At 44.0% G+C, this 20,132-nt stretch overlaps 1 protein-coding gene across 2 annotated transcripts in view; it reads left to right on the top strand.

The window, feature by feature from the left end:
* SPOCD1 (SPOC domain containing 1) overlaps nucleotides 1–20,132 on the top strand; it is a 1,145,204-nt gene that overhangs the window by 1,098,118 nt on the left and 26,954 nt on the right. Inside the window, exon 14 of one of the 2 annotated variants that reach the window (XM_086958641.1) lies at nucleotides 15,550–15,736. The exons of the other annotated variant lie outside the window; for it this stretch is intronic. Within the exon in view, the coding sequence (XP_086814767.1) occupies nucleotides 15,550–15,736 (187 nt within the window). The remainder of the gene's footprint in view (nucleotides 1–15,549; nucleotides 15,737–20,132) is intronic. 2 annotated transcript variants of the gene reach the window in all.

Here is a 20,132-nt window from a genome sequence, read left to right as displayed (position 1 = left end):
TAGTGAAATGCGTCATTCCGGGGCAATGGGCCCGGATGAGGTGCCCATTAACGTATTAAAACAGAACAGGGCTAAATGGTGCAAGCTTCTCTGTCCTGTTTTTAATATTTGCCTATCAAGAGGTAAGGTGTTACCCTCCTGGAAGGGAAGTATCCTGGTGCCGTTGTTTAAAAAAGGAGATCGCCTATCCCCCCAGAATTACCACCAGATTGCATTACTGGATGCAGTCGGCAAAGTCTTCACAAGGTGTCTGCTCAAGCGGATAAATATCTGGGTGGAGCACTCGGATGTTCTTCCACTTGAGCAGACAGGCTTTAGGAAAAATCACGGTACCTTGGATAACTTGGCAGCCCTCCAGGTAATAACAGATAAATATATCGGAGCCAGAAAGGGGAGAGTCTATGTGGCATTCATAGATTTCTCCACGGCTTTCGATAAGGTCAACCGACAGTTACTGTGGAGAAAGCTACACGATCTAGGCATGCCTCATAGTCTCTTAGGTTTGGTTCAAGACCTACACGACAACACATGGTGCAGAGTACTATTGGGGGGGGAAAGAGGCTTATCCCAGCTCATACCATCTGCAAATGGCCTCAAACAGGGTTGTCTCCTAGCCCCCCTGTTATTCTCCCTATATGTAAGTGATCTTCCCCATATAATATCTGCAGGTGACGGCATTGCCCCTCGCTTAGGAGACTCATACATCTCTTGCCTAATGTATGCGGATGACATATTGATCTTAGACCTCACCCCAAAGGGACTTAACAACCGTCTCCAATTATTACATGCATTCTCCGAAGAGCATTACCTGAAAATAAACATCTCTAAAAGTAAGGTAATGTGTATGGAGGGGAGGAAAAAACTAAGATTAGAAAACATCAACTGGGAATTGGGAGGGAAAAAATTAGAAAGAGTATCATCCTACGTATTTTTGGGCAAGGTTGTGAATAGTAATCTAAGCAATAAATCCCATATTGAAAATAGCATTCAAAAGGCAAAAACACAGGGAAATGGCTTAAGAGCACTATATAAGTCGACTGGTAAAAGGCACTTTGATTATCTATTGGAGGCATTCCGGGCAAAAATCCCCCCAACTCTGCTTTATGGCATAGAGTTTATTGAATTAGCTGAATGGGGTTTCCTAGATACAGTTGAGGGATCCCTCTTGAGAAGCTTAATATCAGCTAATAATAGCTGTAGTACTGCAGCCCTTCGTCTGGAACTTGGGCTAAGAAGCAGCTGGGCACAGGCTTTGGCAGGAGTCATTCGCTGGGCAATATGTCTGATCAAGGGAAAGCCGGCAACATTAAGATCCCTAATTAAAAAAGAGTTGATGGGCCCATTAAAAGAGTACTCTTTGCTTATAAAGAACTATAGGAAGGCCCTCAAACTCTTGGACCTGGAGGAAGTTTCCCTCCTAGCCCTTTCTACTCAACAACTAAAGCTCACATTAAAGCACGCCACCTGGAAGTTGAGCTATGAAAGGGATCGTACCTTGATCTTACAAAAAAAGGGGCCAAACCAAGCTGTTGATTCTTGTATGGTAAGACAAATACAACCTTACGTCACTTGGAATATGCCCCATGGCTTGCGCCGCTTCTGGCTACTTCTTAGGCATGATATACTCCCATTGAACAAGCTGCTAGCTAAATGGTATGGCACTTCCAATATATGTAATTTTTGTAACAGTTCAATCCAAGACTCCCTTCACGTCTTGTTAGTTTGCCCAGCACTAATGGCGCACCGTCGGCAGTGGGTAAAGCCCGTATGTATCCAGTTTGGTATTTTAACTGCTAAATCTTTGATTAATGCAATTAAAGCCAATGCCTTAGCCATCCTGGGACGCTATGACAGACAAATGTGGTCAGACATTTTAGATCTCATAGAACTCATACCTGATGCTTCCAAGGCGGACGCTCTACAGATCCGTCGAGATGGACAGAGAACGTCAGAAGAAATGATCGACTGTGCAGTCGATGTGGCTAATACAGGATTCCGTCTGCTTGCAAGTGTGGCTGCACTCCGATGACAGGGTTGGCTAAAATCCACATCTTTCCGGCAGGAAGTCCAATCCAGAATACTGGACATGCCTATGATGGGGAGTCACTATTCGGTTGTCATATTGATGAGGCCCTGGAGTCCATTAAGAAGGACACCAACACGGCAAAGTCTTTGGGCACGTTGCAATTTCGGAAGCAGTCCTTTCGAGGTGCGCGCGGACGCGGCACTTCTTCCAACGTTCGAGGTGGGCAGCAATACCGCTCATACAATCAGAGCGGCCAACGTTACACGTCCACTCAGTAATCTCGCCAGCAGTCCTCCAGGCCTTACAGAGGAAAGTCCTCTTACCGGGGATCTAACTCTAAACGCCAATGACTTTTCCCATCAAAATGTTGGAGGTCGAATCTCTCTGTTTTACTCTCAGTGGTCCTCGATCACCTCGGACCGCTGGGTGTTGGACATTGTACGACAGGGTCATACCCTAGAGTTCGTAGAGATTCCTCCGTGCATGCCTCCTCGTGGCCCGCCCCCTCCGCACCTCGAGGAGCTTTACCATCAGGTTCGTCTTCTTGTGTTAAAAGGTGCCGTCAAAGTGGTTCTGAAACATCAAAGAGGAGAGGGGTTTTACTCTCGATTCTCCCTCATACTCAAGAAGACCGGGGATTGGCGACCCATTCTGGATCTGAGGGCTCTCAACCAGTTCCTAAAGTCCCAATCGTTCCGCATGCTGACGTTACAGGAAATCCTTGGTCTTCTATCCACCATAGACCTTCAGGACGCATACTTTCATGTCCCTATTATCCAACAACATCGCCAGTACCTGCGTTTCAAGGTGGGACCAATGCACTTTCAGTTCAAAGTTCTACCCTTTGGGCTACGTTCAGCTCCTCGGGTGTTCACGAAGGTACTGGCTCCTGTGGTGGCTCACCGCGTCTCCAAGGCGTGCAAATCTTTCCATATCTGGACGATTGCCTTCTGAAGTCTCAATCCCACCATCAGCTACATCAGGACACTCGCCTTTGCTAGCAGGTGTTTCAGTCCCTGGGGTTAACCATCAACGTCGAAAAGTCACAGTTTGCACCTCTGCAGACCAGATCCTTCATGGGAGCGATCCTAGATACGTAGCTCTCCAAAGCGTTCGTCTCCCACGAGCGACGTCACAAGATCCTTCGTCTGGTCACCCTCATTCGAAGAAAACAGTCCATTTCTGTTCGGACGTTAAAGTAATTCTTGGGAATGGCTTCATCGTGCATCGCACTGATCCCAAATTGCAGGTTGCGCGCCCGTCCCATTCAGGAAGAACTGGACTTACAATGGCGTCAGGTCTCCGGGTTCTTCAACGACCTTGTCGCAGTGACACCCCGCATGAGAACGAGCTTGCTTTGGTGGGCGCAACTTTCAAATCTGGAAATGGGAACGTCCTTTCTCGTTCATGCACCAGATCTCATGCTGACGACAGACGCCTCCCTGGAGGGGTGGGGCGCTCATCTCCAGGACCTATCCATCAAGGGCAAGTGGACTCCGCCCCAGCTCAAGTAGCATATCAACAGGCTGGAGTTGATGGCGATCTTCCTAGCGCTCAAGTCATTCCTCCCGGTAGTTCACGGGGAGTCAGTGCTAATCCAAACGGACAATACCAACAGTATGCACTACGTGAACAAACAGGGGGGAACCAAGTCTCCTCATCTGTCTCACTTGGCCCAGTCGATCTGGGATTGAGCTCTCCGCCACCAGATCACCCTGACAGCCGTCCACCTTCCGGGCGTGTCCAACATTTTGGCGGACTCTCTAAGCAGGTCCACTTCCTCAACGCACGAATGGGAACTACATCAGCCCACTCTAGATCTTGTCTTTCACCAGTGGGGTCACCCAGATCTGGACCTCTTTGCAACACCGGAGAATCGGAAATGCCCGTCTTATGCAAGTTGACATCCCCACCCCGGGTCGTACGGGAATGCCCTTTTGATAGACAGGTGCGATCTATTCGCTTACGCTTTTCCGCCGATTCCATTAATACCGCGGGTGCTGTGGAAGATGCGGAGACAACCTTGCCACATCCTGCTGATCGCACCTCGTTGGCCCAGGCAGGCATGGTTTTCAGAACTGCTTCTGTTGTCCCAGTGCGAGCCCATTCCTCTGCGCCCTCGTCCAGACCTACTATCAATGGACAGAGGCCTAGTGTGCAATCCGGACCCCTCCACGCTGCAATTGTGGGCATGGAACCTGAGTACCTTGAATTCGCAGATTTGAACTTATCTCAGGAACGCAAAGACATCCTGGCTCAAGCTAGGGCTCCGTCTACCATCAATACTTATAAACTCAAGTGGAAGAGATTCTGCCATTGGTGTGTCTCAGCCAATGTCCATCCCATTCATTCCACTCCAGAGCAGCTTCTTCCATTCTTCTTAAGCCTTGCTCAGTCAGGACTCTCTCATTCTACCCTGAGAGTCTTCTTAGCTGCTATATCTCGCTTCAGACATGATGGCTCTTCTTCCCTCTGCTCGTCCAGAATCATACGACAATTCTTCAAAGGACTTTTCTGCAAGTTCCCACCTGTTCGGCGCCCTCCTCCATCGTGGCACCTCAATGTTGTACTATCCCAACTTATGAAGTCACCATTTGAGCCTATCCATAAATCGGATATCAAATTCCTCACTTGGAAGGTTGCGCTTCTTTTGGCTTTGACCTCATCTCGTCGCGTGAGCGACCTGCACGCTTTCACTATCAAGCCTCCTTACCTGCAGTTCAGTCCTAACGGAGTGGCGTTCCGCACCAACCCCTCTTTCCTACCTAAAGTACCGACAGACTTTCATTTGAATGAGCCTGTGTTCCTTAAAACTTTCTTTCCGGACCCAAAGTCTCCGGCGGAGCAGCGCTTGCATTCTTTGGACATCAAACGATGCCTTAAATTTTATATTGCCAGAACGGCCTCCTTCCGCAAGTCCGACCAGCTGTTCATCGCCTACGAACGTTTCCGTAAGGGACATCCTGTTTCCAAGCCAACTATTGCTCGATGGCTTTCCTCAGCCATTGCCTTCTGCCACCAACGAGCTGGTAAACCATTGCAGTCTTCAGTGAGGGCTCATTCTACGAGGGTGATGTCTTCATCCACCGCCTTGTTTGCTGGTGTGCCTCTTCATCAGATTTGCCGTGCAGCGACATGGTCCAGCAGGCACACTTTCACCAAGCATTACTGTTTGGAGGCCATCAATGAAGCGGATACCGCTGTGGGACAGGCAGTGCTTCGCCATCTGTTTCAATAAGGTGATCCTCTGTTCCCCCCTCCTTGATGTTTTACTGTGATTGCTATGATGTTACATGACTGTATTATTCTGATACTGTCTTGGTGTCTTCCTTTTATATGCCTTGCAATCTCAGTTCTCGGAGGTTACTGCTTTCTATTCTATTCAAGCATGTGAATCTATGAAAGACACCCCTAATACTGGAGAAGAACAATTGTTACTTACCTATAACCAGGTGTTTCTCCAGTATTGGTGTCTTTCATAGAGTCACATGCGACTCACCCTCCTCCCCTCAGAGGCTCTCTTCTCCTCATGCGCTCTTTATTACTTGTGCTACGAAAATCTGAGGGCTTGAGCTTCTGAGGAGAAGGTTCTAGAGGGTGCTGACGCCTGATTGGCTGTAATTTGGACTAACATAATGACACTAATGTGTTACAGTAGTTTTTTCTCTTTACCATGCATTCCTATGTAAGAATGTTTTTTTGAGATTCCTATTATGTTTTCTATTCTTTACCATGTATTATATGTACATATATTTATTATATATATTATTATACTTAGCATTATTGCTATTTTATTTACCGTGGGACTCCCACTTCGACGACGGGGAATATTTAAGCATGTGAATCTATGAAAGACACCAATACTGGAGAACCACCTGTTTACAGGTAAGTAACAATTGTTCTTCTGTTCTTTAAAAATCACTGAAATAACCAAAACGTTTTTACTAGACTGTTTTCAGCTTAGGTCCCGGCGACTGAATCTAGGATCCAGTCCTGGATTTCCAAAATAAATCTATAAAATCTATAAATCTAGAAAAACCCATTGAGCTCAATGTTAAATTGTGTTTAATATTGTGTTGCCAATTGCAACCACTGTAGCTATTGTACCTACAAAGTCTTTTGCCTTTCTGCAAAGTAATTACCTAAAGTCACTCATATTGAGAAAAGTATATTTTGATAACTGTTGGTTCTAAAATAAAACAACTATATCTATTGATATAAAAACAATTGACCTAGAGTTCAGTTCTTGAGTGTGTGAAACCTTTTGCTGACTAAGTGTGTAAAACAAATGCTTTACACTGTCCTCTAGTACTGCCTTACTGCTTGACCAAGCTACCACTATAGAGAGTATTGTCATATCTGACTTTAACCTCTGTTATACCTCTGGGGATTGAGCACTCTATACACACTGTACCTTACTTTGGTCCAGTAAATATAGAGCCACTTTCTTACACCATGCAGACCAGAACTACTGACGAAATGTGAGGCCACATGGTACACCTCAATCTCTTCTCTTTGAATTGGGCAGCATGGCTCCTGATCTAGTGCAGTATCGACATTTGAATCTGCTGCAGGAATTCCGTATATGGAATATATATGGAAGAGATTTTGCATATGGTGTTCATCTAAGAGCAAAGACCCTCCCACTTATTTTTTTTTAACAGATTTTATTGGCATTTAGCATTCAGCAATATTCAGGCACATTTTCATCCAAGCATGAAATATCCACAAACCCAACATAGAGTCCTTCCCATTAGGTTCTTACATCTCCCCTCCAAGTCTCTGCATATCCTATGCCTGTTTGCTATATTATGCAGTGCTTGCTGTACTGGATTCTCAGCAATGGTAACAACCTACCAGTACCCCCCTCTACTATCCCCCCACCGCCCCCTCCCCTGAAGGACCCTACCACTTGCCAGGAAGATGTCATTCTTCCATTCTTACTCCTTTTGGAAAAATCTGGATTGCTATTCTCATCTATAAAGGTTTGCCTGGCAGCTCTTATTGCCTACAGAAAATGTCCTTCACAAACCTCTTTTTTCAGAATTTATGTCATCAAGGATTTCCTAGAAGGTTTGAAGAAGGTTTTTCCTCCCACCAGTCACCCTTCGCCCCCATGGGAGCTTAATTTAGCCCTTTCATGCCTTATTCAGGACCCTTTGTGCCCATAAACAAGGCATCTCTGCAACACTTGTCTTGAAAAACTGCTTTCCTTCTGGCAATAACATTTGCCCGCAGGGTTAGCGAGATCCAAGCGCTTTGCTCTCATGAACCATACACTGTATTATATCCTAGCAAAGTGGTTATGAGAGCTCACCCAAAGTTCCTCCCTAAGTTTGTTTCGGATTTCCATGTCAACCAGACAATATCATTACTAACATTTGTTCAGAATCCCTCTATTCCAGCAGAAACAACTCTTGATTCCCTGGATGTGAGGAGAGTTCTAAAATTCTATCTAGACAAAACATGAGCCATCCTCAAATCGGACCAATTGTTTATCAACTACAGCCCAGTCCGTTTAGGGTTAGCTACCACCAGGCTATTCTCAAAGGATAGCATCTTGCATTTTTTTTTGCTACCAAAAGGCTAACAAAACTCTCTCAGCTAAACCTAAAGCACAGTCCACTATGGGGAAAGCAGCTGCTGTTGTTTTACTATGCAATATCCCTTTTCCAGAAATCTATAAAGCAGCTACTGCTGCTGTACTATGCAATATCCCTATTCCAGAAATCTGTAAAGCAGCTACCTGGAAATCAATACATACATTCACCGAGCACTACTGCCTAGTTTCTGATGCTAGAGCAGATGCTCAAGTATGGCAGGCTTCCCTCGGAAATCTTTTTTTTTCACCTTACCAGTTTATCGTCTGTCTCCTCCACTGCTTTATATCAGGATGGGCTTGCTACTCTATTTAGCACTTATGACTAAAAATGGAAATACCCTATGAGAGAAGGAATAGTTTCTTATCTGTAACTTCTGTTCTCTCATAGGGTAATTTTCATTATATTATAGTCATAAGCAACCCAACTCTTCCCCGGTGGAATGGACAGAGATATTTGTATAATCTGTATCTGTTCACACATTGCCTCAAAAAAGAACTGAAGTAACTGCCACCTTCTGTGCATGACGGGATACTGGTGGTGTCTGGGTTCTTAGAGGTACAGTGTCTTTTTTAGACATATAATGACAGCCTATGAGGCTACTCCATCCTGCTCTGCTTTATCTCTATCGTTAAAAATGTGTTTCTTAAGGACTTTTAATGATGTTTGCAAAACATCTCAAATTATCCTCAAATTCCTTATTCCTGCCCTTTTTTGTCTTCATGATGAAGACTCTGGCCATTGTAGCCTAGGTATTTAGGCTGCTTATTCTGTCTCTTTCCTAAGGGTCTTTGCAGGCCTTCCTGAAGAAAGGCAAACCTCTACTCTATATTAACCTCTCCAAGGTCCCCGCATGTAACCGGGACTATTCAGTGCTTATGACTATAATGAAAATTTCTAACATATTGCCATACTAGTCTAGTGCTTTTACAATAGGTTATCAGAGTTAAAGGTTTTAGTTAATGTGACAAAAATGGCTCTTGGTACACCCCTTGATCCTTCGGCTGATGAGTTATTGGAAGAAGATGGTGCCTTTTGTTTAAACTCCCATGCATCCAGTAAGAATTTTGCATGCATGTTTTCTATCACTACCCCATCCCTCCCCGACTTCTATTTTGTTGTTAGATGTCCTCTTCAACATGAAAAAGGCAAGGGTGTTTTAGATGTCTTATTTTGTGATAAAGGGGCTTATCAGGAGGCTAAACATTTTGTTGACTGACAACTTGTGGAGGGTTCCACACCTTACTCAAGTGAACAAACTGTATGGCACTGGCTGAGATTCTGTGTGATGGAGGCATCTGCAAGAACTTGGCTGTAGATGAGCTGCTTGATCACCTACTGAGCAATCAATCAATCAGGGTATTGTAAAGCACACTACTCACCCGTGAGGGTCTCAAGGTGCTAAAGGAGGGGGGTTGTGAGCAGCTAAGTTGGAGTCATTCGAAGAGCCAGGACATGAGGTACTTTCTGAATTGGTGCAGTGTCCGGCTTGTAGAAGGTGAAGGGGGAGTTTGTTCCAGGTCATGGCTGTGAGGTAGGAGAAGGATCTTCCGCCTGCACTGGTCCTGTAGAAACAATGGACGGTGACTAAGACAAGTTCGGCTAAGCAGAGGTTTCTCTTAGGGGCGTGGAAGGAGATTCAGTTGTTGAGGTTTTGGGGGCGGTGTTGTGGAGGGCTTTGTAGGTGTGTGTGAGCAGTTTGAAGGTTATTATTCTTCACAGGGAGGCCAGTGGAGGCCGCTGAGGTGTTGGGTGATGTAATCTGTGTTATCCTGGTGCACTCGTGAGTATAATGCTTTCAAAAAAGGTTTTTCAAAAACTGTATGGTTTGCGCTACATCTGTTGCACGTCGTCAATCCGTGCCTTGATACAACATAAATGTAGAGTGAGAAGGACCGCTCCTCACAAAGATGTGCACTCTGTAGCATGCGGAACCATCGTTCCTTCAGATTTTTAATGTCGGTCTTAAACAATAATACTCAGTTTTTTCGAAAATTCAAGTATTTATTTTCATTATTCACATATTCATAATGTTGATCTTATGATTTAGTGATTTTTTCATCGTTTATTCTTTTTCCCAATCTTTCATAAACCCAATGCATTTCGGGTCACAATTAAAGGACCCTTCTTCAGGGGTCTGTAAAGGAAACATACAGGACCAAGTTAATTAACCCACATGTTATACTGAATCTCAAACAAACTAAAAAGGTGACATAAATCTAGACTGACACGATCATATAGAATTCTTAGAGTGACCACATTTCATGTTAGGAAAGTCAAAATCATAGCTTCCCTCGTACATGGACTCAACAAACTGACGTTAATGGCGGGCTGGCGGGAAACATGACTGACAAATTATCATGAATACAACCAATTCTTGACTGAATGCTTTCCTGGTTAATTTCATGCATGCCTTTCTAATTCTAAACAAACTGAACTTAACAACACTTTCAACCGTTAACATTCCTTCCCGCACTTACTTGAAGACCGGGAGCAAAAGCGTCTTCGTGAACAACTGCTCAGCCATGTTCAACTGTTTCTATGCGCTTTAGACCAATCGTAAACGAAGACCTCGTCATGTGACGGCAGTCACATGATGTGAGGGTATCGGCTTCCAAACAGGAAGTTTGTACGGGAATCCGATGCTTTTGACTACAAGCACCCCAATAAATACATTCTGTACAAATCGTGTCATGATTATTAATAAACACTACATAAACGAAAACGGAAAGATGATCTAAAACAGTATTCAGAAATGAAAAACAAAAGGAAAACATATTCATCACAAACGGTAGAGGTTAACGACCAAAATGTCTGCAAGTACATTACATCTTATTCAAACATTTGGATTTCATTAGAGATCAAAGTTTTTGCGAACAGGATCCAAGGAGAAGAACAATCCATAAACCAATGTCATTTATAATCATTATAAAAAGCACGTGTATTCAATCCTGTCTTTCATCCCCACCGGTTGGAGGGAATTAAGTTTCTTTATCCAAAAGAACTCTGCTTGTAATCTTTGTTTATTAGGATCCATGTCTCGGCGTTGTTTTACCACCTCGAGAATCGTGCATCTCAATTGTGCAATTTGGTGGCGCGCTTCCATCCAATGATTGGCAATTGTGGATTTTGTATTTGCAAGTCTAATGTTACTTTTATGCTCAGTAATGCGTACTTTTAGTTTCCTTTCTGTTTGTCCCACATATACTTTGCCACAAGGGCACTTGATCGCATATATAATGTTTTTGGTGTCGCACTTGGCTGAATTTTGTAGATCAATCTGATATCCTTTAGTAGGATGCGTGAACTGGTTACCTAAGATCATGTTCCCGCAGTGTATGCAGTTCTGACATCTGGACATTCCTTTATATGCCATTTTTCCTTTTTTTTGGGGGCAGTTCAAAATTTCTTTTAAATTGTGTGATCTCTTGCTTTCAAAGGTGATTCTCTCACTGAATAATCCTTTCAAGTCAGGTTCTCCAGAAATTAATGCCCAATGTTGGTTGATGATTCGTTTGATTCGGAAGGCTTCAGTGGAATATTTCAGCACACATACAGTTTTTTCTGTACTACATGGAATCTTTTGTTCAAGTAACTTGCTTCTAGATTTTCCTTTCACTCTGTCTAGAGATTCTTTCAAAATTGTTTCAGGATACCCCCTTGTACGATATTTCTGTGTTTGAGTCTCCAAAGAAATAGACAGATCAGATTCATGACTGGTTATGCGCTTGAGTCTGGTAAATTGAGATGTAGGAAGGTGCTTTTTGAGTGTCTCTGGGTGAAAACTTTGAAATAATAAGCATGAGTTGCGAGCAGTAGGTTTTGTGTATACTTTGGTGCTCAATTTGTCGTTGTACAAAGTGATTTCGACATCAAGAAAAGATATACGCGATTCTTCAATGAGATGTGTGAATTTGATTCGCTCGTTGTGCGTGTTTAGCAACTCAATTTAACGTTCCAAATCAATCTTACTCCCTTTCCAAATTAGGAAAATGTCATCTATATAGCGCTTAAAGAGGGTCAAGCCATTTTTCCAAATAGGGTTCTCCAAAATGTGGTCACATTCGAATTTGTGCATATAGATGTTGGCATATGAGGGCGCCCCCCCCAAAGCCCATAGATGTTCCATTACACTGATTGAAGAATCTTCCTTGCCATTCGAAGTAACTGAAAAACAAAGCAAATTGCATCAGTTCCATAATGAATACTTGTTGTGATTCATCCATTTCACTCTGTAATAAAATCCATTCAAGTGCTTCTATTCCTTCATTGTGTGGAATCGACGTATATAAAGATATTACGTCTATAGTACACAGTAGGTAAGTGGCGTCAGCTTCAAATTGGATAGAATCTAGTAATTTCAAAAAGGCTGTGGTGTCTTTTATGTACGTGACACACTTTTGTACCATGGGCTGTAGAAATTTGTCAACAAATCTTCCAATCGGTTCCGAGATGGAGCCACAGGCTGAGACAATCGGTCTGAACGGAGGATTGATGGGATCCTTTTTCCTCAAAGAATCTTTTGGTTTTGTCGCTGATCCAATCCATTGCTTTTGCATGATCAATGATTTTCTGTAGGATGGATTGATATTCATGTGTGGGGTCTTGTTCCAAAGGTAGATGAATGCTTTCATTAGCTACATGCTTATTCACACTGTTGATGTAAAAGTCTGCATCCATGACGATAAGGGCACCTCCCTTATCAGCTTTTTGAAATGTTAGGTTCTTGTCAAGACTAAGGTTTTTTAATGTGTTCCATTCCTTAGGAGATAAATTCCTTTTAGTTGGTTTTGAAAATGGAATCTTTTGTACATCCGTGAGCACTGACCATTCAAAGGCTTCAATAGTCTTATGTGAAATTGGAGCACAAAATGTGCTTTTTGGCTTGGAATCCTTATCTTCCTGTTTTGAAGCCGATACCCTCACATTATGTGACCTCCATCACATGACGAGGTCTTCGTTTACGATTGGTCTAAAGCGCATAGAAACCGTTGAACATGGCTGAGCAGTTGTTCACGGAGACGCTTTTGCTCCCGGTCTTCAAGTAAGTGCGGGAAGGAATGTTAATGGTTGAAAGTGTTGTTAAGTTCAGTTTGTTTAGAATAGGAAAGGCATGCATGAAATTAACCAGGAACGCATTCAGTCAAGAATTGGTTGTATTCATGATAATTTGTCAGTCATGTTTCCCGCCAAACCGCCATTAAAGTCAGTTTGTTGAGTCCATGTACGAGGGAAGCTATGATTTTGACTTTCCTAACATGAAATGTGTCACTCGAAGAATTCTATATGATGGTGTCAGTTTAGATTTATGTCACCTTTTTAGTTTGTTTGAGATTCAGTATAACATGTGGGTTAATTAACTTGGTCCTGTATGTTTCCTTTACAGACCCCTGAAGAAGGGTCCTTTATTTGTGACCCGAAATGCATTGGGTTTATGAAAGATTGGGAAAAAGAATAAACGATGAAAAAATCACTAAATCATAGGATCAACATTATGAATATGTGAATAATGAAAATAAATACTTGAATTTTCGAAAAAACTGAGTATTATTGTTTAAGACCGACATTAAAAATCTGAAGGAACGATGGTTCCGCATGCTACAGAGCGCACATCTTTGTGAGGAGCGGTCCTTCTCACTCTACGTTTGTGTTGGATCATGTCGAGGATAAGTCTGGCTGCGGCATTCTGAATGGTCTGGATTTTATGGAGGAGTTTTTTGTTGACTCCGGCGTAGAGAGCGTGTCCTTAGTCCAGTCTGCTGGCGATGAGTACATGGGTGACAGTTTTCCTGGAGATGGGGGGATCCACTTGAACGTCTTGCGAGGTATGCGTAGAGTGTAGAACCATGCTAAGGATACAGCATTGATCTGGCGATTCATGATGAGTGAAAAGTGGAGTTAAATTCCGAGATTGTGTGCCAGGTCCGTTGGAGTGGAAAGGGTTTCCGAGAGCGAGGGTCCACCAGGTGTTCTCCCATGCAGAGGGGGTGGAGCTGTGGATGAGGACTTCTGTTTTCTCTGGCTTTCATCCATTCATCAAACCAGTTGGTTTTCTTGTTGTGTCGTCTCATGGTGTTCTGAAGGGGGGCAAGAGTGTTGGCGCAGTTGGTGATCCAAAGGTGGAAGTTGCTTGTCGCTGTGTTGGCGTCCATTGTATTAGGGGGAGGAGTGCAGGTGAGGGTGGAGGTGAGGTTCTTCTGAAACTTTTTTCCAGCTTCTGTGTGGGGGGTGGAACGTGCACTAATGGGCTCTGGGTTTTGTGAAGGAGAAATGGATGCAGTGGTGGTCTGTCCAGAGCAGTTCTGTGGTGTGGCCGAAATAAATGGTGTTTCCTCCGGCTAAGATTGGGTTGAGTGTGTATCTTGCTTGTGGAGACAAGTTGCTTCAATCCTATGCTGGTGAGGTTCTCCAGGAGGGCGGTGGTGTTGGGATTGCTGTGGTTATCCAGGTGGAAGTTCAGGTCTCCAAGAAGTATGTAGTCTGTTGAGGTGAGGGCGTGGGGTGTGCGATGTAGTCTGCAATTACGTTGATGAAGGTGGTGAAGGGTCCAAGAGGTCTGTAGGGTAGTGTTACACGGCGGGTCGTTCTGGGGTTAGGATTGATCTGGAAGTGGATGTGTTCCATGGGGGGTGAGGCGTCATCCGAGTTGGTGGTTGTGAGTCGGAGGGAACTCAACGGTGGCGGTGCCTCCTCCTGGGCGGTCTTTCCTCAGGATCTTGTAACCGTCGGTGATAGAAGTTGCGATGTCGGGTGCGGAGCTGGCGTTGGTCCAGGTCTCTGTGAGGAAGGCAACATTGAGCTTGTGAGTGTTGAGGAGGTCCCAGATTTCTATGGTGTGTCTGTGCAGGGAGCTTACATTGATGAGGATGCAGCTCGGTGGATTGTGTGCGGCGGCGGCCGGTGTGTTGGGGGTAGCTGCCTGGGTCCAGAGGTGGGTGAGGGTGCGGTGGCAGTGGCAGCAGGAGATTGGGCCTTGGGTGTTGCTCGGCATCAAGAGCTGGCAGTTGTTGCGTCCAGGGTTGAGTGCGTGGAGGGTGCTGGGGTCGTACCGGCAGGAGTTCGGGGGACCAGGGTCCCTGGCTGCGGTCGGGTCTTGAACAGGCGCAGACAGACTTGCCTTTTGCTCTGCCGCCATTAAGTAGGGGTCGGGGATCGTGAGCAGCTGGGAGGCGAAAGCGGCACGCTGGGGGAAGGGGCCGCTGGGGCAGTAGCAGTGAGGAGCGAAGGGGAGCGAAAGAAACGAGGCAAACAGAGAAAAAGAAAACAGGAAAAAAGCAAACAGAGAAAAGATTACACACACAGAGCCAACTAGCGGAAGAGCAAGCTCTTCCACTAGACCACCAGGGATGAGGTGCAGACAGGAGCCTGCGGGCAGAGGAGGGCCTCGGATACCTACCTGGCAAGGAGCTTGAGCGGCGCTAAAGGGCAGGCCCACAACAGTGGAGCTGCATGGCGAGAGCAATGACTCTGACCAGGAGGTCAAAGGGTTTGCTCTTCTTGCCAGGCATAGGCCACCATTAATTAGTGGGAGGGGGAGGGGAGTAGCTAGCAGGCTGGAGCAGCACACTGAGAAGGGCCACGGGGGCCGCAGAAGCGGGGAGCAAAAGTAGGTGGGCAAGCACTTTTTGCTGCAGTCCCTCTGATAGATTAAGCCCGGTGTAACCAACATTTGCAGAGCTTCACGAAGTGTTTATCAGTATCTGTTCCATATTTGAATGTATGGTTGGTAGATTGAAGATCAGGACTTAATTCTGAGGAACAGTAATACTTACTTTGTTTTAATATTCAGTGGGAGGTACCTGGTTATGACATGCTTGAAATGCACTCCATTTTCAGATTTGATGTCTCTGCAATTCCATTTTTGATTTGTTCTCTCCTTTTCTCAAACACTGTTGCCCATGTTTGTCTCTTGCTGTCATCTAGGACATGAGCATCATGCGTTTTATTCCCAGTGACACAAAGGATGCCCATGCATATTCCTTGCTGTATGCTTACCTCAACAACAAGCAGCGTTATGGCATTATAACTTGTAAGGTTATGGAGGCGTTTGTGGTGCCACTAGCGTCTTACCAGCCAATCCCAGCCAAACTTCACCCGCAGGGAGGTCCAGGTATGCACTGCATAGAGTTATTCACTGAGGAGAGGTAGTGTTCTCTTCCTTTGTTATCCTTTGGTTTATTACATTACATTTGAATATGCGCTTCCGAAATTGCAGTGGGCCTATAGATTCTGTGTGTCTGTTTTCTGCGTTGTTGTTTTTTTTTCAATAGACCTGCATAACGTTTTAATGTTTCTCTCCATTTCTTCATACTTGTGTATCCATGTTTCTCATGGATACTTCTAACTGCAAATTCCTCACCAATTGAATCTCTCCCAGGTGCTAGACTAAATATGGAAACCTTTCTGCAATAGCTCCCACTAGTAGGTGGCACCCTTGGGCTCTGTTGCACCTTCGTATTGCCTCTAGTTATAATGATGAGGAGCATAAATAGGCACCACCACTTCTTACTGACACAGTTTCTTTTTTTTCACGCCTTGCAATGTAAATCTGAAGCTCTGCTTGGGAACTTTTCATCTGTAGTCATCACTTCACTAACTAAAAAAAACAACATTTAAACAAGACTATGTGCTAGGAAAAATGTTCCTTCCGAAGACTACAGGTTTTAAGCCGTGCTTCAGCGGCGGGAGGCAGATGTTGGTCTCAAATTCACACATCTGACTTTGCTGATTACATTTCAAGCATGAATTGAAGTATTGTGACAAGTGCTCCCTGATGCACGTGAAGACCATCAGTGACTATTAAGCGAAGCTGTACATTGCCGATCAGAAGTGAGGTTGATCACATTTGGAGGTTGTAAATAAAGGGTGTATCCGACTCAAAATTCAACCAACCTGTGAAGGGAGTTGTCTTGAGGAGACAACTATAGCTTTCAAGTGCTTCCTTCTGACCAGAAGTTCGTGCATTAATACTTCTAACCAGAGGTGTCTGCACAAATTTAATTTGGCCATGCATTTTTCTTTGGTAAATACACTAATGATACTTTTCAGAGTATCAAGGCACACACCAAGGCGGAGAGACCCTAAGCCTCATTGCAGGCCTTTATTTTCCTTTTTTAGGCTTTCAGCAAATAGGTGTACTGTGTTTTATGGATTTGCTGCTCTGCAACATTTCAGGAGTTTCTAACAAATGAGCATATTTTTTAGTTTCCTTTGTTCCCATTCCTCGTGTGACCAGAGCCTGTCTTTTTCTCTCACAGGAAGCCATCGCAGTTCTAGAACTTATAATTGAACTGAGAGCCAGTGCGTATCATATACTCGGGTGAAACCTTCCACTGTATTCATTCGCAGGAAAGTTGCTTTTCAAAGAGGTGCACTTGGGCCTGACTTTGAAGGTAGTTGCTCCAAGGCGGTACCAGGTCCAACCCTACTGAAGTATCTTCTGATGAACTCTACAGGCTATTAAGTTCACTGGGGCTCTGCCTGAGGTGCCCCTTGGGCTGTTGTCCGACAGTTTCCGTCCAAGGTGCTCACTGGGTTATGCAAACTTTACCCTGCAATTTTTAGTTTGCATAGCCTTTACTCCTCAGCCTTTATTCTGCATGTGACAGAGTGCATGCCTTTACTCCACAAGCCTTTTTTCAGCTAATGATTTGTTAGGGTTAACGGTTGAGTACAGTTAAAAGGGGCTTACGGGTACTTGTAAAGTTAAGGGGTGGTTAGAGGTAAAGGTGGTAAGGGTAATTTTAGGGCTTTGGTGTGGGTAGAGAGTAAGAGTGATTTTAGAGTTATGGGGTGAATAGAGGTAAACAAGGGTAAGGATGTTGTTAAGGGGTGGGTAGAGGTGAACGAGGGTTCGGGTGATTTTAGGGTTAAGGTATCGGTGAAGGCTGATTTTTAATGTGCTCATGGAGTTATGTAAACTTTACCCTGCTATTTTTAGTTTGCATAGCCTTTACTCCTCAGCCTTTACTCCACATGTGACGTTAGGCTAAATATCTTTACTCCACATGCCTTTTATTTCTCCAAATGTTTTGTTAGGGTTAAGGGGTGAGTACAGTTAAAGTGGGCAAGGGAAATTTTAAAGATAAGGGCTGGGTAGAGGCAAAGGTGGTAGGGGTAATTTTAGGGCTTGGGGTGGGTAGAGGTAAGAGTGATTTAAAGTTAACGGGTGGGTAGAGGTAAACAAGGGTAAGGGTGAATTTAGAGTTAAGGTGTGGGTAGAGTTAAAGGGCAGTAAAGCGTGATTTTAGGGTTAAGGGGTGTACCCACTGGTGCTTGGAATACAGGCAGTCCTCCAGCATTGAACCATCCCTGATTTCACATGCTCGAATCTTCTCTGTCTTTGAAGTGGAAGCGTTCAGTACATATCGAGTAGAATAGAAAATAATTTCCCTTAAAAGCAACTACCAAACAGTGCATGTTTAGAAGCTTTCAGCTTAATTGAAGAGTTGTTAATGTCAACCCGTGAAGTTGAAGGACCATGAGCTCCATCTTACATTGTTGTTGTACTACAAAACAGTGTTTTCTCTCAACCTTTTTGCATTTTTGCCTGTTTTGCCGTTTTTAGGCTTAATTATCTGTCTGTGGTTTGATACCTGGTTTTAAAATGAGCTTGTGGGCTAAAATCTCAAGTTCAGAGACGTGCAAATCATGATCACAACAACTAAAACAATTGTATCCAGGTAAACCAACACTTAATGACTTTCTCGACTTTGACAACATTCAGGCGGGGGCAATGTGAATCCAATCTTACAATGTATGAGACATGCCCATCCAGGCTTTTATGACAACTTGGAGTTCACATAACATTCTGCTTAACCAAGCTGTTACGAACCCCATGAATTTGGGGCTTAAGAGCCCTTCTCCTGGGGTAATCTACGGTATAAAAAGGCCATTGGTCACCATTGGTAACTTCATGTACATACTTATGAGTGAACAGTTGAGCAATATGTATGTCAATCCATTAGTATTAAAAAAAACACCATAGCAACCATGCAGTATATGCAACATAGCCAAAGCAGTTTTGTTAACTAAAAATAGAAACAAATGAATAATCACAATCTACATAAAAATTAGGCCTGGGAGGTGAAGTCCGCTCTGTTTGCGGATTTTTTCATAAGTTTGCAAGCGCAGGTGAGGAAAATCCAATGCTAGACCACTTCACAGCGAGATTTCGCAACACGGGGAGTCGCAGACGATCGCGAACCACTTGCATTGAGAAAGCTTTCATTTGCTTTGTGGAAGCTGTAAAATTTTACATAGCGGGGCAAATACCCGGCACTAAAAATCATTGCGAATCGCGCAAGGTAATCCACTCCGCCACTTGCGAAACTCCGCATAGATAGACTGAGTTTTTGTGTCCGCCTAGGCTTAACAAAAATCGATTAGTACAAAAAAAACACCATCGAACTAGTATAGCCTGAGGCCTGCTTTGCGCGCATGTTATGTTAGCATGGCTTACTAGAAGTTTAAACGCCATGTTACCTGTTGCTGCTTTTTCACACGACACTGCATAGCTGTTTTTGTAAGTTAGCCTTCACGAAGGTCGACACATGAGAAAAGGTTTTGTTTTCGACATCTCTAGACTTACATCCTGCCCCTAGTCTGCACAGTGAGTGCTAAAGCCGTCAAGGTTATCAAAACATGTTAGCTGTTTTTCGGCATGTTCGAGTAACACTTTCTAGACACAATTTGGCAGCTGTGAGCCAACAAAGATTCTGGCGCCCTTATTATACACACACTTGCCATGATTTCACACACTTGGAAGATTTCCGTTTCCAGGGATGCAGAGAGCCTTTGCTGATCCAGATGTAATTTACTCTTACTGGGCGGAAAGGTAATGGGGTTCACCAAACAAACCTAAGAGACCTTCTTTAGTTTATAATACATAGTTCCTATATAGGAAGGGTGTTAAAACTAGACGCTATAACCTGTTTTCACCATAATTGTAATATGATTTCTCCTTTTGTATTTTATGGAATTGTAACCAAGCTGACCATATTATTCTTAATCATATGTCTGCCTTTGTTGGCTAAAATACTGCACATGAGATCACATCGTTAAAATAAAAATTTTAACCTTACCGTGTCTCTTCTTTACTCCTGTTGTGGACTTGTATGAGAGTATAACAAAAGAGTGTTCTCACTTCCCACCATTCCTGAATTTGTACTAAGTTGCATGTTCTAGGCTGCCAAATCATTGGCTACTTTGGTATAGGACGAAGAGCTAATGTGACACTGATGCTAGCTGGTTGGGGTATTTCTAAAAACTGATGTGAGTTTCTGGCACACTACAATTCACTGATGTCCTAGGTCTCTGTGCACAGTTCTGTGTATGAGCAGGATCCTTGCAACATGGCGCCGCCAACGTGTGTGGTCTTATTGTGAGACTCTCGAGTAGTGCTTATATCAGTCCACGACCCCCTCACTATTGTTTCCGGTTGACGGTAATGACAGATAAAACCTACCTATAGTTACATAGGTCTGTTAAAGCTTGATAATATAAAA

Source organism: Lissotriton vulgaris, chromosome 2_1 (genome assembly GCF_964263255.1).
Source record: "Lissotriton vulgaris chromosome 2_1, aLisVul1.2, whole genome shotgun sequence".
Lineage (NCBI taxonomy): Eukaryota > Metazoa > Chordata > Amphibia > Caudata > Salamandridae > Lissotriton > Lissotriton vulgaris.
The sequence above is the reverse complement of the archived record's forward strand: the minus strand, read 5'-3'. Positions and strand labels throughout refer to the sequence as shown.